Source organism: Merops nubicus, unplaced genomic scaffold (assembly GCF_000691845.1).
Source record: "Merops nubicus isolate BGI_N331 unplaced genomic scaffold, ASM69184v1 scaffold22756, whole genome shotgun sequence".
Classification (NCBI taxonomy): Eukaryota; Metazoa; Chordata; class Aves; order Coraciiformes; family Meropidae; genus Merops; species Merops nubicus.
Genome location: NW_008615888.1, coordinates 1 through 17,185, shown reverse-complemented (window position 1 = coordinate 17,185; position 17,185 = coordinate 1). Strand labels below are relative to the sequence as shown.

Here is a 17,185-nt window from a genome sequence, read left to right as displayed (position 1 = left end):
TCGGAGGGGAACGGGCCGGTCCTGGCCCAGCGCCTGGCGTGCGGCACTTGAACCCGAGTCACTGAGGTTGACGGGAGGCCCTGGCAGTCACGGGCTCCGTGATCTGACATCTGCCAGGCAGACGAGACCTGGCTGGCACGAGGCAGCCAGTGCCTTTAGCTTCAGCCTCTCAGGCTCGTGACTCGGCAGCTAGGTAATACAAAATTAAGGCAAGCACCACGTGAGTTACTGCAACCCCTTGCTCTGTGCAGCAGCGGCCTTATTTTGTATTCGGGGCTCTGCAGGGTGCAGCACTAGTCTGACAGACCTGTGCTCCAGCAGGAAAATGCTGTCAGTCCACCCTTTTAAGCAGCTGTGTGGGGTTCCAGCTGGACTTCACCCACAACTCCATCAGTTTGCATTTGTTATCCCAGATTCGTATACCAGCAGGCTGTTTATGCTTAAGCTATCTTTCTTAACAGCTTTGCTTTAAAAACCTATATAACCAAAATGTGGAAAACAGATGTATTGACCTATCTTGGTAACTTGGTGCTTGGCATTCATGCTCTCTCGTTTCTTCCTCTTTTCAGTTCCAGGTCCTAGTTTTCACATGCCTTTGCGTAAGATTTTCTTAAGCTGTAGTCTTGTGAGGTGCAGTGAGCACATCCAACAGCTCAGTGTGCTCAGAATGAGGCTTTTAAACCATTTTCTTTGTGCTAGCACTAGCATTGATAAGATCCTTTTATGAGCTGCTGCAGATCACTAAAATAGCATAAAGCCATCGTTACATGATTTTCTACCGGGTTGCTGGAGCAGCCCACAGAAGGATTCCATGAACACCTAAAGCTACATAAGGAAACAAAGTAGTTTTCCCAATTTTCAGTTGCATGTCAGTCTCTGAGAGGCATTTGAGTTCCTGCAAATCTGTAGCTTCTTTGGTTACCACAATTGTGAGGGAGCTCTGAAAACACTGTGATGCACATGAATAATCTCAATACAATCTATTAAATTGTATAATGATACGATTTTTTTTTTAAAAAAAAAGTAAATTCAGATCACGTTACTTCATGGTGGCTGTAACTAAGGAGTTCACACAAAACTGAGTTAAAACTAATCTAGTTAGAAAAATAGTGCATTTAATTTTCTGTCTTAACATACGTTGGGTAAAGTAACCATGATTTGTCTTTCTTGTCAGATTTCAGATACACAATGCAGAAGAGATTTCCCTCCATTCTGGAAGGTGGGTGTGTAGTTGTTGGCTTCAGAAGGATGGCTGAAGCTTCTGTTGCATCCTATACATAAAACCAATTTTATTATTGCTTAAACTTACCCTAGGAGACACTGTGGAAGTGTTCACTGTTATGCACAAGTGTGGCTGGAGTGTCAGGCTGTTGGATAGTCTTCAGAACCAGAGGACTGTACAACCAACAAAACTAGCCACAAACCATCTCACTTCAGCATGCCTAACTTAAAGGTGACATGGATTTTCCTATTTTTCAGTGTATTACAAATCCAATGAGTGGTCTGGGATTCATGGCATAAGGGAGAATGACCAAATGATATGGTTAAGCAACAAGAACTGAAGTAAGAAAGATGTGTGAGTAATTATAAAATTGTTTTAGAATAAGTATTGTAAAAACGTCCATATTAAAATGTCCAGTTCATCTTTTTGATTTCTTGCCTTTGAACTTCTTTTTCAGCCCTCTGTGCCTGAACTGTTTCTTCCTTCTGATGATGCTTTTCACATCCCTGTTGTGAAGCCACTTGTCACGCTCTATTTCCCACTGGATCTGTTTGATATCTGTAAGAAGAAAGGTGAGAAATAAGGAAGCAATGGATACCTCTGACTATGATGCAGCATACAAGATGAATCATGTGCAAGTTGAAACTTGGCTATTGTATTTATAAATGTCAATAAAGTGGAAGCTACTAATTTTTTTTTGACACCAGAGAAAGTTTTGGGTTTTTTTCATTTCACAAAACACACCCTTCCATCTCAGGATTTCAAGAGTTTCAGAATGTTCCTGCCATTGCTTTGTATTTTACTAATGCTGGACATGCTTGTGGTAGGAGTACCTGGTGTTTAAGTGCTGCTGTTAGCAGTTTTCAGGTGACACCAGCAAGACTTGTGAAAACTCTACAAAGGACTTATTAGTCAGTATATACACATTTAATGCATGAGAATTATTTCTGGGAAAGAACTTTTGCTTAACCAATACTGCAAGGAAATAGTCCAGGTAAAGACAGACATGCCTCATGCCTTCCCATCACAGGAATCCAGGACACTCTTCATCAGAGCAAAATTCACACAAGCACCTGACAAAGGGCACCCTGCCCATCCTTATCCACAGTGAGGAAGGGCCACATGAGAGCCTCCCCCTCTTTTCTGAAGCGTTATTCACTCCAGGAGTCACAGTTAGCACTGGGCACCTCTCATAACTGATAAGTTGTCATGCCTGACTGGTGCTGAGCTCCTGTCCCTGCTGTGGGATTTCTGACCCTCTGTGTGTTTCAGTTAAAGGAAGTACAACTTTTTAAGTACAGAATCTGAAGAGAACATATTAAAACAGTATTACAACTATGTACTGTTTGTAGCTTACTTGCTTTGTCTACTTACTTGCATTGTCTCTGTTGGCCATTGCATTAATTCCAATATTGTCAAACTTAGACCCAGCGTTTTCATCCAGCAGATAGCCAAACTTTAAAGAGAGAAATTTTAGTATTTTATTGCAAAGAAACACGTAAAATGCTTGATCACTTTTTGCCAAGCACTGGTCAAACTCACCTCTTCTGCAGATGCCAGTATACTGGAATCTTGGAGTTTCCTCTTCTTTCCTCGGTTGGATCCTTCAAGCAAAAGTATTATTTTTACAAGACAGAATTTCAAGTTCACAAAGACACTAAAACAAAGTGTTACCATGTTTTTATTTTTTAATTTAATTAAATCCATCTAAAATAGCTGTGTCAGAAATCTTTATTCTCTACCTCTCCTAAAAATTAAAAAAAAAAAAAAAAGGAAAAAAGTTTTCAACCAAGAACTAAATGGCACAAATCTGTGCATCACGTTAGTAATAGATGCAAACTGCCAGTACAACCCTATCCTGCCTTCAAAAGTCCCTCCTTCAATTCCCAGTCCTTCAACAGCAGACTGTCACTCTGAATTAGGCTGTACCAGCTGGAGGACAACCTCCTTTTCATTTACTGTCTATTCAAATCTGAACCAAGATCCAGAAGCACAGATAATCTCCTGTACTAAAACCCTCTGATTCCAGAGTTTTTCAGACTTTGCATTTGTGTTAAGCTGCCTCAAATGGGAATCACAGCAGTGTTTCCTTACCTCCAAGCGATCCCACAAAATTAATGTCTTTCTTTCTCTTGTCCTTTTTACTAACAGACTTCAATTGTTTGTCACTGTTGGGATCTGACAGGAAAAAAAAAAAAATCAATCCCTCATTCTTAGACCATGTGCATGTGCTTAAAGCACAACAGAGACTAGAATTTCTTTTTAGGCATATTTGTCATAATGGTTTGAACCTTTATTTAAAAAAAACCAAGCCATAGTGCACACACCCAAATCCAAGATTTCTTCAACCCAGACAACTAAGAATTGGTCAGTGGTGTGCCATTCTTCATGCTTTTTTCCCACAGCACCATAAAGGAATGAAACATGATACTAAGATACATAAAATATGAAGGCTAAAAGCAAGTTTTACATAAATCTTCAATGTCTGCTTGGTAAATCTGGTGAAATAATAACTTTGTGAAAGATTAACGTGTTAACAGTTGTATGAATAGTTTACCTCTTCCACCCTCCATCACCTTCCTGTGGTCTTACGTTATTAAATACTCCACTAATCTGTGCTTTTCCAGCCACAGAAAGTTTATACTGTGTACACTGTGCTTTTCAGTTGAAGATCCTAAAATCATGCAGGTGCAATGATCAGTTATTATTACAGTGGTAATAAAAATCTGGGTGCATAGCTGTATTAGAAGAGTAAGCTGTTACTTAATGAAATAGCAGTTTAAGTAACAGTCACCTTATATCAAAAAATTAAACATTACCTAAGTCTAAAGAAATTGTACTAAATTTTTTAAATTACTTTTCTTTTTGAAATCTCTTAATATTTCTTCCTATTGTGGCCATGTATTTGTGTATAAGCTACTTCGGTTACTGCTAGTGTTTCCTGAATGAAAGAAATATGTTTTGTTTGCCAGTTTTTACACCCAGATGCCCAATACCCACTCTCACACAGAAGACTGCGCCAGGAAATGTTTCTCTGAAGACTTCACTGTGCAGAGAAGGACTTGTCACTTCTTCACTTAAAAGCCAGAATTCCCACCTAAGTAACCATATCTGAACTTATACATGTAACAACATAGTAAATAACCTCGTGGTAAAGCTTTTTTTTCCCCCTCATTTTTTGTAAAAAATGCTACTTTACCTAAGCTGTCATCCTCATCAGACACATCCATAAATACACCTCCCTCTTCATCCATATCCTCTTCAAAGTCTTCCTCCATACTTCCCAAGGAGACCTCCTCATCATCCAGATCACTGAATTCATCTTCATCATCAGAATCCTCCCAGTCAGCACCAGACTCCTCGCTTCTTTGGCCTTTCTTACCATCTTTGGTTTTCTTTTTTATATTACTAAAAAAAAAAAAAAAAATACCTAACAAGCTTAGCACTTCATCTGGCAAAATACTGTTTGCATCCACAAAACACCTACCTACTGGCAAACACTACATTAGAAAATGTCAACATCATTGCAAACTGCTGTGAATGTAGGCTGAGACCTAAGAAATGTACATTATGCACTCAGGTGTGTTTTCAGTATCAGCATATAGAACCGTACTATAAAAGTCAACCATTTAAAGCAGGTCTGGAAAGAATCCTATGCTGAAATTAGTAGAAATGGCATCTTCAGTTTATTACCTCCTACATGTCTTTTCTCCTTTTTAGAAAGTCTATGCCGTAAAACAGAGAAGATTTTTATTTTCTTTTTGTCTTAAGAAAGGAAACATTGTTTTTCATATAGTAAACAGCTACTTCATTTTCGTCTCCTCTTTGCTATTTTTACTGACACTAGTCTGGAGCATAAAAATGTTCAGTTTCACTAGAAGCTAAAGTTTTAATTCTCCTTTCCTCTTCAATTCTTCCCTTTTCTCCTCCAGAAAAAAAAGGCTTCTGTGCTGATTTGAAAGCTGTACTGCAGATAACTTCATGTATCTCTTTTTAGAGGCTGCTTAATAATTCATGGTTGGACTGGATCTTAACATGTCTTTTCCAACCTAAATATTCCATGATTAATGAAACTGCTGACGTCCTGAGAACTGAGTTCTGTGATTCTGGATTCCATAAAGTTGATTTACTTTGTTAGGTCCAGTTACAAGCAGTCCTTACAGCAGCAGTACCTTTATGCCTAATTCTGCTTGCTTTTGTTGGTAATTCTCAAACAGAAACAGAAACCTGAAAAACGAGTAGGATTTTACCTTGCTTACTGGGTCACCGCATTGTACAAACAAAACAGTGCAGGTACCACGTGTCAAATCAGCAGACTGAGACTACCACAGGATTCATTATGGGGCACACAGAAAAGCAGCACTAGACAGTGTTCAACTGCTACTGCCAGTTTTGGCAAAGTGATATTTTTTTTGAATAAGATCTATCCAATTCTGCAACATAAAACTCTATATATGCGTTAGAAGAACAGATGAAAGAACCAATTTAAAGTCTTACCCAGCAAAATCAAGGTCATTCTGGTCAATATCAATGGCATGATCAGCAGCTTCAAATGTATCTAGGGGGACAAAAAATTTATTACTACAGAACAAACAAAGAAATATGAAGTCATTGAGGAATATATTATTTTTAGGTATCATTTTCCTGAACAGTTTATATGATCTGCATCAGTAACAAAGAGCCCTGATACCAATGGGTTCCTAGTCCTATAGAAAAATACCCCAAAAAACTGTTACCTAAAGCTACCTGGACTCTTTTCTGAAGAAATACTTTTCTTTGAAACATAATGAAATTTTTCTTTTATCCAGGGTGTAATTTCTGGACAGAAGTACATGACACAGGAAACAGAGAGACACAAATGGACACAAGTGATTCTACCCTAGTTGGCAGGTGTGATATCACAAGTCTCAAATGCTTGCCCCAAGTCAGCTAGAACAAAGACTCAATTAAGAGACTCAATTAAGATGCCCCAAGGAAGTGTCCTGCCAGCTAATCTGCATGTTGATGCTCAAGTTAGAAGTATTCACTATAACTCTGACAGAAAAGCAAGCAGAGTAGAGGCTGAAACCTCCTATCATCAGGCTCACTTAGAAAACAAATTGCTATGTAAAATAGCAAGTAAGTACAAAATATGTAAAATTACAACTGTACTGCTACAAAGAGTAAAAGCTAACATTAGATGGTCCTTAATTTAAGCTTCTGAATTTATGAAGCAAATTCTCAGAGACAGTTAATTTATTAGAGATACTAACAATGAAACACAATTAGTAACAGATTCATATCATAACTAAGACTATACTAATTACCACTAAGGAAGAATCCTACTGCAGGAGTTCAGAACTCTCTAAAAATATTATACAAAACGGTTATGGAGAACTTTTTTTTCGAAAAACACATATTACTGTAGAAGTAAAACATGATATCATAAAATAATGGACATTTTACAGTACAATAACACATCTAGATTCTGGAACAAATCATACAGTATTTCCAAAGCAAACAAACTTCACACTCCAGGAAGAGCTAAGACTACTGCAGAACTTTGCCAAATCCACTCGAACGAGCTGAACGCTACTGGAGCAGTGAGAGTGAGATTCTACAAATGAGATGGACACCCAGGTGCATTATAGGATGATGGACAGTATGAACTGCTGCTGGAGTAGCATAGAATGGAATTGGAAAGCCAGTTTTCTTCCACTTCTATATTACTGTATCTGGCTCTTTTACACAGTATCAACTATTAAAAGGATAAACTAAGAATTTGCAAAAGCAGGAAATAATGGGATAGTTACTGCAAGGAAAAACATGACCTTACCCAATGCTCTTTCAAATTCATCATCATCGACATCTTCCACACTTTCTTCATCATCTTGACGCTTTTGTTTCTCTCTCCTCTTATCAAACTTCGAATAAAATCTGAAATAATATATTGCTCTCAAACACAAAATTACAGGCAATGGTCTTTATGACATGCTTCAAAAACAAAACAATCTGAAGACTTGTTTCACATATATTTTGCCAGTGGAAAATTCCAAGTAAAGGCTTCAAACGCATCCCAAATCAGAGATTTATATTTTCTTTGTTTTTCAGAGAGTAAGCCACTACTGTTAAGATTTGAAATTAAGACATTTCACAGCCCAAACTGCCAGAAATTATTTTGAACACAGTGAATATATAAAAGGGCACAAGATGTGAAAATCTGCATTATACTGATGAAAAAGAAAAGATCAAGTTCAACTTGCATCTAATTAAAAAAAAAAAAGATTCACCCACTAAATTCTGTTACATCTTTCCCCACAGCTCTCTCCTTTTGTGTGCTTAGTTTTACCTTCTGTCAGTCATTTTAAACCACTTTTTCTCCTTCATTTCATATTAAAGAATCACCAAACACACAAGGCAAATATCATACAGAAGAACAACACAGCACAGCACTTCGTATGGAAGATTTTACACGTGTAATCTCAGCTTCAGTCATCTTCAGTGTATCGATACTGTTAACTTCCCAGATAGGGGCATGTTTTTAAGCTGCTTTTCTCTAATATCAAAATTAATACCACCATGTATCAATATTATAATATCAATTAATTAAAATCATAGAATGCCTTAGGTTGGAAGGGACCCTAGAGATAATCTAATCCAACCTCCCTGCCACAGGCAGGGACACCTCTCAACTAGACTAGGTTATTAAAATTATATTAATATATTAAACAAAAAACCCCAAAGTTAATTAAACAACCTAAAGGAATACTGATCTCCTAAGATGACAGTCATAGGTAACCAGTATTTTGATTTAATATGAACAAATCTTAGCCAGACGTGTACCACTTCAATTTCAGTATTACAGCTACATTTTTATATCATGATCTGAAAGGAAAGCCAACTCAATGGAAAGAACTTGTGTTATTATCATCACAAGTCACTCAAATTAATCAAATTTTGCCAACACTTAGAATACCAGAGAACATTCATGAATGTAATGGGGTTTTATGAGATTGCTTAAAAAAAAAAACAAGAACCAAACACTTAAAATTAATGTTCATGAGTATTTCATTACCTGTGAAAAAACACTTCATCCACTGGGATTTTGCTTTCATCTTTGGCACGGAATTCTTTACTGTTGACTGCAAAACCAAAAAAGAACTGATTTTACTCCAAGTTTAAGTGGTTGTTACTCTTTTAAAAGGCTGGACAGAATGCACAGACGGAGGTACACAGATAAGCAGTCCCATCCATTAAATGAAGTGGAGCTCATCTCAAAACTTCTTCAAACCAACAGTTCTCAGTGTATGAACTGAGCCCTAACCAGGTTCTAATCTATGTATCAGCAAGGGAGGTTTTGCAATCACCTACAGTAGCAATGAGCATTTGGAAAAAAAAAGGCAGGAAATAAGCTCACTGTCATGCACTACACTACTGGAACAATTTCTGCCCAGCACTCCTGGCAGCAGGAGAAATGCTGGTCAGCATCTGCAAGGCAGGACCACACACCAGCTCAGCATGTTGAAGCCTCACCCTGCCTCCATTTCTGAGGCAAAATATGACACTGTGCAAAAGATCTACCAGAGTACTGACCCGGCTCCCTGTGGGGAAGCTTCTTGCCCTCATGCATTCCCCGTCCCTTCTCTACCTTGGAAGTAAAGCAAAGGAGAAAGAGCTACCCGTTGTCTTACTGGGCACATCCCTGGGAACGTTACAGAGGTTCTACCACAGAAGATGGTACCTCTTCTGTCCTCAAGCAGCATGTTTTACTTATGGCTTACAATGACTTTTAGCTGCTGGTTCTTACCCCAAATTCTGCCCTTAATTCTTGGCAACACACAAAGGCTGCTAATAACCTACACTTTCTCTCTTGTTCTTGGCCAAACAGGCCTCTTCCCAGCCTACTTTCTGGAAGCATGAAGGCTCTTAGCAAAGATACCTCATGCTAATCCTAACAATAGCTGCAGCTGAGTAACCCATATCATTTAATGGAAGAGCTTAATGTGATTTAAATCATTACATAAATTAATTTTCTGGGACTTTTATGTTCTTTTTCAATCAGAACGAGAAGAATAGAAGTGGTTATATAGTAACTTGGAAAAAATAAAAACACTAACTACACAATACTACAATATTAACTACTGCTAAATCAGTATATATTTTAAAGATTTTTATATCATTGTAGATATTTTTAAGAACTTCAAAAAACGTTATTCATAAAACTAGGAGGTCACATGTAAGAATGGTGTATTTGTGAGCAGAGAATTTTGGCAGTATTTTATAAATTCATGTCCCTTCAAGGCCAGTACCCTAAGAGATTGTTCTTCTAACTAGAAATACCACTACCCAGAATAAATTCTCAAGCTTTCTTTAGCTTTTTGATTCCCTCCATGAGGTCACACTGCCAGCTACAAGCAAATTTTTACTTTCTAAACTTCTAAACTTTTTATACAAGATTGTAAACTACTCTTTACCCAGGGAATGTACTTCCTTTTAGGTGCTACAGGAAGAAGATAACAGTGAAAGAAAAGGTACAGGAAACACGTGCAGGTCATAGCACAGAAAACAAGGCATGCAGTTTTCAGTAGCTGTCCTTTGCTGTTATACACTTCTTAACAGGATGGCTAAACAGAAAGTATGTTCTTCATCATGCATTGCCTAAGAAAAAAGAATGACTACAATAGGAAACAACTGACAATTAGAGGGGAAAAACAGAAAAGAAAGGTCTTTAAAAATTTGGTGTGTAAAACCAAGTGCTGCAGCAGAAGATAAAGCATTTTCCTACTCAAGAGGCTAACAGCTGAGGTAACTGATTTTCTCTATGTCATTTGTTCTTAAAATGATTCAATGGATCCAAAGTTTCAGCTGTGGAGACTCCACATGCCCTTACATGAAGATTAAACCTGATCTTGAACATCAGGCACCACTACTGCCCTCCTAATGGGCAGGACTTTCTTTTACTGCTAACAGAAATAGCATACACAGTGCAGATGACACACGTCTGCAACAACCAGCCAAGAATACTTTAGCCATCAAAATCTTAACTGAAAAGGTGAAGCCTTACCTGCGAGACTGTGCATGTCTTTCATAAACTGCTTCTTCTTCGGCTGCATAACCACACTGCTGGTGTTTTCTGTAGCAGATCATAAAGCAGAAACAAATTACTTCATTGCTATTGACACAAAACTGTGAAGAGTGGCTGATACACTCGAAGGTTTTGCTGCCATCTGCAAGGACCTCAAGAGGCTGGAAAAATGGGCTGACAGAAACCTCATGCAGCTCAAGAAGGGGAAGTGCAAAGTCCTGCACCTGGTGAGGAACAACACCATGCATCAGTGTGTGTTGGGGGCTGCTCTGTTGGCTGGCAGAACAAGCCCCGAGTGTCCTGGTGGACACCAAGCTGACCATGAGCCAGTGACCTGCCCTCGCAGCAAAGGCTGATGGTATCCTGGGCTGAGTGAGGGGGAGCACTGTCAGCAGATGGAGGGAGGTGACCCTTCCTCTAAGCAGCACTAGTGAGGCCACACCTGAATTGCTGTGTCAAGGTCAGGGCTCCCCAGTCTCCCAAGAGAGATATGGAGGTACTGGAGAGAGTGCAGCAAAGGGCCATAAAGGTGGTTAGGGGGGACTGGAGCACTTCTGTGAGGAATGGTTGGGAGAGCTGGGACTGTACGGGCTGGAGAAGAGAAGGCTCAGGGGGGATTTCATCAATACATACAAATATCTGAAGGGAGGGTGTAAAAAAAGACAAAGTCAGGTTGCCAGTGGTGCCTACGATGGCACAAGAGGTGCTGGGCACAAACTGAAACACAGGAGGCTCCATCTGAACATCAGGAGACACTTTCTCGCTCTGAGGGCCACTGTGCACTGGCACAGGTTGCCCAGAGAGACAGTGGTGTCTCCATTTGTGGAAGCATTCAAAAACCATTTGGACAGCCTGCTCTAGGTGGCCCTGCTTGAGCAGATTATCTCCAGTGGTCCCTTCCAACTTCAACCATTCTGTCATCTTACATTCTCCTGTCACTTTGCTTACTCCTGCAAGGTGAGCATTTTCTGCACTGCAGATGTGAGAGGCAGCACCACGTGGTCGTCAGCTGGTTCCAAGCTGCAGACATCTCCCTTGCAGCCCTGACAGCTGACCCCATTCCTCTGCTGCACCACATGCACCTCAAATACTCAAAAAGCACATAAGGTTACTTGGCAACCTGAGAGACAAAGCGTTTGGTCACCATCAAGATCCTATCCTAATACAGACAGAGAATTTTGTACCTTTGCCTTTATGGAGTTTTGGATTCCTGTACACAAAGCGATCCAAGAATCTCATTAATGTGAAATCCTGCAAAGGGTCCCCGGAGTACTGAATGTGATTTCCCTGAAAGAAGGAAAAAAAAAAAGCAAAAATCATTAAGGTTTTCATTTTAGAAAGATGGCAACTAAACACAGATGACTCAAACCGTTTAAGGAAGCCAAACTACACATTAAAAAAGATAAAGATTTGAGGATACTTTATCATGTAACCCTGACTAGTTAATACACTCCTGTAGAGATGGTTATTTTTTGGAATTGCAATATCTTCCTTATTAAAATCCACCTTCTTCACTTTGTTTCAGCAACCCTGCAATGTATTCTCCTAATATTAGTTATTACTCAGCACTATTTGGATACCACATATTAAAACAAAAATAAGCATTTTAAACACCTATTTGTGTAGGTTTGAGTACTTTTGGCACAATACCAAAGAAGAATTTATTCTAACAGCAGGGTTTCCCACATAAAAAATCCACTTTAAATAAAAAGATAGGCCAAAACTATAAAAAAATATGATGCCCCCATTTCTACCAAATTAGTCACTTCGGTGATCAGTCTGCTTTAGATAAAACTCTCCAGTTCCATGAGAAGCTTCCAATTTGAGTGTTTGTTACAGTGCTGCAGAGCTGCCAGTAACCTGCAGAGCATCAGGAGGCTTTAGAATGTATTTTTTCAAATGGCAAAAGATGGTTAACACAAAAAACAAACTTCAAAGCTACAGACTAGTAAAAGCACTTACTTCTAGAATTGTTTTTGCAAATAGGGCCACAGATGGATGAAAATGTTCAGAAAGCTGAAAAACAGGAATCATTTATTTATTTCTACTTCAAAAACATGCAATCATTGCTCATGTTGACATACCAGCCTGCTGACAACACCACTGTCTTAAGACTGCTCTGTAACTCACCAAATAATGTGCAGACACATGTAGGACTGCAAGGGTGATGTGCTCTGCCCTTGAACAACTGAAGAACTTCAAGTGCTAATCTTCTGTTTGTGTTAACTAAATACATTCTCACTCAGTTTAATTTAATTCAATACTAAAAAACTTCAGTGATACAAAACTAAGATCCAAAAGTTCAAAAAGGTTATTATCATCCAAATGTCCACTTAAAATTTCCTGTTGTCTACTCCAGAATATCAGCATTCTCTGTGACACATACAAGCTTAAAGCTGAACAATATGTCATTTAGGCTCTCTGTTATGTTACCCAGGTTACTCTTAAGAATAACCAAGTTAATTTTCTTCTCTTAATACCAGGGCCACACTAAGAAACCCAGTGACCAGCAACCCAGGAATGCCTTACCTTCTTCAGTTCCCACAGGCTTGTACTTTCAGCACCACAGTACAAGGGACTTCGGTGCATGGGGTCATACAAAGCTCCACTCTTCCTGCCTGAGGGGCAGAGGAGATGAGAACTACTTACTTACTTCCATCAGGTACCTTGATGAGAGGACTGTTTTCATTCCAGCATGATGGTGATGCTGCCCATCACTCTTAGCTAGACAGGCCACAGGCTCGTTCAGCAGCAAGTAAGGGTTGTATTCAGCTGCCTTTCCCCAGCGTATGGCCAGGTGCATGGGTGAGCTCCTGTGTGCTCCCAAGGAAGCTCCTGGAACCCCATGCTCTGTTCCAAAAGGTCCTCCAGGAAGAGTGAAATTAGAAGCAGGTTCAAAGCTAGACAAAGTGCTCCAGCAACCTTCACAAGCACACGAGCAATCACATATCCCAACCTTGGCAACATTGCTCTGAAGGTGTTTGAACTTTTAAGCAAAAAATCCCAAGCCTGTCTACTGCTTAGGCACAAATGCAATAAGCTGCATGCAGTAAAGCACAGTAGCAAATTCATACAATCTCTTCAACAATGCTGAGTTAACAGGTAAATTATTCTGACTGATTACTTTGAACCAAACTTCCAATTTGAAAAACTAAAATAACGTTTTAATCAATTTTACAACATGTCACTATTATAGAATGACAGAATGAATTATATTTTCTTGCTAATTTACCTCCCATATTTAGATGATGTACCCACGAGGCTGTTGAATTTGAACCATTTATTTTAGCAGAATTTTGTGCTGTGCTCCTCTCATCTTCTACTTCTTTGTCGGCATCCACAAATTTTTCCTCAGCCTCTTCTTGATCCTTAAAGCATTCTTCATCATCAGACTCCTAAACAACAAAAAAGGTCAGCAAACAGCTGTTCCTTTCCAGTTTTATTCTGATTTATTAGAAAAACGCACATACAGTTCTTAAGAAGCTACTTAAAAACTATAAACAAATGATGGCCAATGTTTAGGCAAGACTGATTTTTTGGCCTTGATACAGGTCTTAAAATGGAACTTTACAGCTTAGATCACACAAGTGTAGTGGTTCCTCCTAGTGTGGAGAAACTGAAAAAAAAAAAAATAAAAACCTGGTCTTGCCCAGCTATTCTTCACAGATTACAGACAGAAAAACAAAACAGGCCACCCTCTGATAAAGCTTCTGGGTGAAGAATATTCACCTCCTTATTTATACAGCATTTAGCAAAATAATCCTCTCTCCATGAATCAAGTGTGTAGGACCCCTAGGAATGATTAGAACACCTTCAACTATGCAGATTTTTAATGTAGTTATAATTGCCCAAGTGCTTTCTCCAATAATGTAACATATTAGCAAACCCTCAAGTTACTAATAACGAGGTCAGGCAAAAGTGCTTATGAAACTAGCTAGCTCTTACTGAAAAAACAGTGAGGTAAAGAAATCATCTTATACCACATGATCCTGCAACTGGACCCTTAACTCTGGTTTTACTTTCAGAAGCTCAGACAGAAGGTAGAGGGTTCCACAAATGAAGGGTGGCATTTGCCCACAGGTGACTTGCAGCAGCCTCTTCACGAAGGCCTTCACGCGCCGTAAGACTACATCTGCCTTCAGAGACTTATAGACAAGATTAAGGAACATGGACGGCTTCGAGCACGTGGCTAAAGCAGGATCCAGAAGCTTCCTGCAGGACACACAGGAGAAAATGTTGCTGATTATCATAATACGTGTAGGAGAATAGCTCCTATTAACAACAATCATCTACATTTTTCACAGTGCCATCTAAAAGACCAGTGATAGCTTATTCTCCAGTATTCAAAACCATTACAATCAACCCTGAGCTGCCAAGAGCTGTTTAATATTTCTAGATACACATAAAGACATCAAAGATTAAAAAAACCCCACCTGTACCAGTAAACAAAAAAAACCCTTATTAAGCAAATCTAAAGAAACTAAGTTCAGTTGGAAACAGTTTCAAAATTTAAGATATCCAAAGTAAGAAACCAATCTGATTAATTCAGATGTTCAAAAAAAAATAGAAAGCAAATGGTTAGCAACTAGCACACTTCACAATCAGACCAGACATACTTGTTGGCATGTTCATTTTCTATTCCTTCATTTTTCCAGGCTGCCAGGCACAGGAAGGCCCCTAAATACGTTGCACATTCTGGGGAAACTTGAGTTCCCTTTTTAAAAATTAGCAACTCTCTTTTGGTCATCTAAACAGAAACCTGTAAGGATCCTACAAAGACTCTAAATAATCAGATGGGACAAAAAAAAAAAAAAAAGAGAACCTTTTACAATATAAGGCTTTTCAACTGTACGAATTAAATAATCCACAGAATTTGTTAACATAGTATTTACCCAGCCCCCATATGAAGAAAACAAAAAAAGGATTTTAGGCTATCACGTGACCTACCCACAGTACCTATAAAAATTATTTCAGAAGTAGTAGTTAACTATTAATTTCAAATAATAGCTGGAATTAAAACATGCCACCAGAAAACAGTGCAGAAGATGAAAGGCACGTGTTGTGTTCTCAGGACCTATCACTACCATTTGTTTTATCCCCACGGTAATTCAAAAAAATCATGTGCATCTTCTTCTAGCTCACACAAAGCTTCAGAAACGTTTAGCCAACGAGACACACAACTCCCAAGACCTGAAAAGCAAAAATAAGTGTTTCTACAACTTCCAATGAATGGTGACTACCTCGTGACATGAAAGTTATGTAAACTAAATGGAAACCATTTGTCACTTACTTGTATAGTGCTGCGTAGTACCTATCAGATACAGTCTGCTGAGAGTCCATCACTTGAAAGAGTAACATCAGTGCCTGGACACTGGTGCCAAAGTTGACAAAATGCAGAACTTTAAACAGTGTGTCCATCTGTTCTTTCACTTTGTCATCACCAGTCTCAGCGTAAGGGTAAGCTCTGTTGACCCCGCAAAGAAGAGCGCTGAGCATTTTGGATTCCATGTCTTTTTTCTTAATGCAGTTCCGAAAAAAGGAGAAGTACAGAGTTATCAGCTTGTTAGCCAATGCACTCTCCTCATGGCTGAGGACTATCTGATTTAGAAAGCAAATAGCGTAGTACTGGGTCTTCACGTTAATGTTTGACCGGTACAGAAGCCTCTCCACCTCACCACTCACCACTCCCTTCATATTTGGATGCTTGTGAAGTAACGTCTCTAAAAGATAAGAGGCTTTGGTGGCGATTTTGTTCTGAGGGTCTCCCAGTTTATTTACCAGCTGAACAAGCAGGACTTTCTCCTGCTCCGGCTTGTTGCAGAGAAGCTCGTGGGCGACGGCCAGCGCTCGGGATTTCGCTGCTGTCAGAGAATCGTGACTCAGTGCTTCCAAGGCTTGCACAAACTCTGCCACCTGCAGCTTCAGGTGGTGCTCAAAGTACCACAGAATCAACCGCCTGTCTCTTGAATCCCTGTTGCCGCTCGACATCTTCTCTATGTTGTTAAACGGTCGCTGCGAGAAGGACCACAGTTTTCGGTTGTCTGGCAAGAGATCTGACAGGAGAAGCTCCTTGAAAGTATCCAACGCCATGAGGCTCTGATGCCTGCCGCCCTTTTTCTTTATGAGGTTTATCAAGTTCTCCACAAACTGGAGACTGTGGACAGCGCTGTCCTGAATGAGCAGGGTCATCGCTGCCATCCTGTCAGCCAAGGTACCCGACGACACAACGGTTTTCATCCACGCCGAAGAGGCCCCCTTCTGATAATCTGTCTTGTTCTTATACAGGTCTATCTCATGTTGGTACAGCTTTTGGGCCAAGGCCTTATACTTGGACAGGAGCGCCTGATTTTGTGGCTCTGTAGAGAATTCGTTGGTGTACTCTAGATCATACCACTTGCTCCCTGGTTTTATCAATATCACCTGCCTAGCATGAAATTCAAAATCTTCCTCCAGCTTCTCTTTCTTTGCTGGAAGCTGCTGGCGCTGATCGCCACCAGCTTGCTTCTTCTTGCCGTCTTTCACACCGTTTGCCTTCTCCTTGTTTTTTTTTTCCTTTTTCCCTTCTAACAAAGGAGTGTTCTCTTCTTTCTTGCTTCTCTCTTTCCTTGTTGGCTTCTCCTTCTCCACTCTCCAGCCGCCGCCGTTGTCATCATCCTTCTCCTCCTCCTCATCCCCCTCCACCACCAGGCAGCTCTCCGCGTACTTGCTGAGCCCCAGGGAGCTGACGAACGCCTCCAGCTCCCCTTCCTTCAGGTCGTCGATCGCGTCTCTCTTGCCGCCGTCCACCACCTCCTCCTCCTCGTCCACGGCGCACAGCATCAGGTAGTCTTGCTGCGGGGGGCAGCGCACGTTACGGGCCGTACGGGCGCGAGGCCGGGCTCCCCCAAAGGCTCCCCCCG

General features: G+C 40.0%; 1 protein-coding gene across 1 annotated transcript; it reads right to left on the bottom strand.

Moving 5' to 3' along the window:
• Window positions 1–1,640: 1,640 nt before the first annotated feature.
• On the bottom strand, window positions 1,641–17,117 carry CEBPZ (CCAAT/enhancer binding protein (C/EBP), zeta; the record flags this gene model as incomplete). The annotated part of the gene is made up of 15 exons (XM_008942683.1): window positions 1,641–1,780; window positions 2,597–2,678; window positions 2,765–2,826; window positions 3,317–3,400; window positions 4,422–4,630; window positions 5,720–5,780; window positions 7,038–7,138; window positions 8,277–8,343; window positions 10,266–10,334; window positions 11,471–11,573; window positions 12,249–12,302; window positions 12,816–12,904; window positions 13,519–13,681; window positions 14,267–14,498; window positions 15,577–17,117. Coding segments are annotated over 15 exons (3,057 nt in total), but the record flags the coding sequence as incomplete, so codon positions are not given.
• Between the last annotated feature and the right edge of the window lie 68 nt (window positions 17,118–17,185).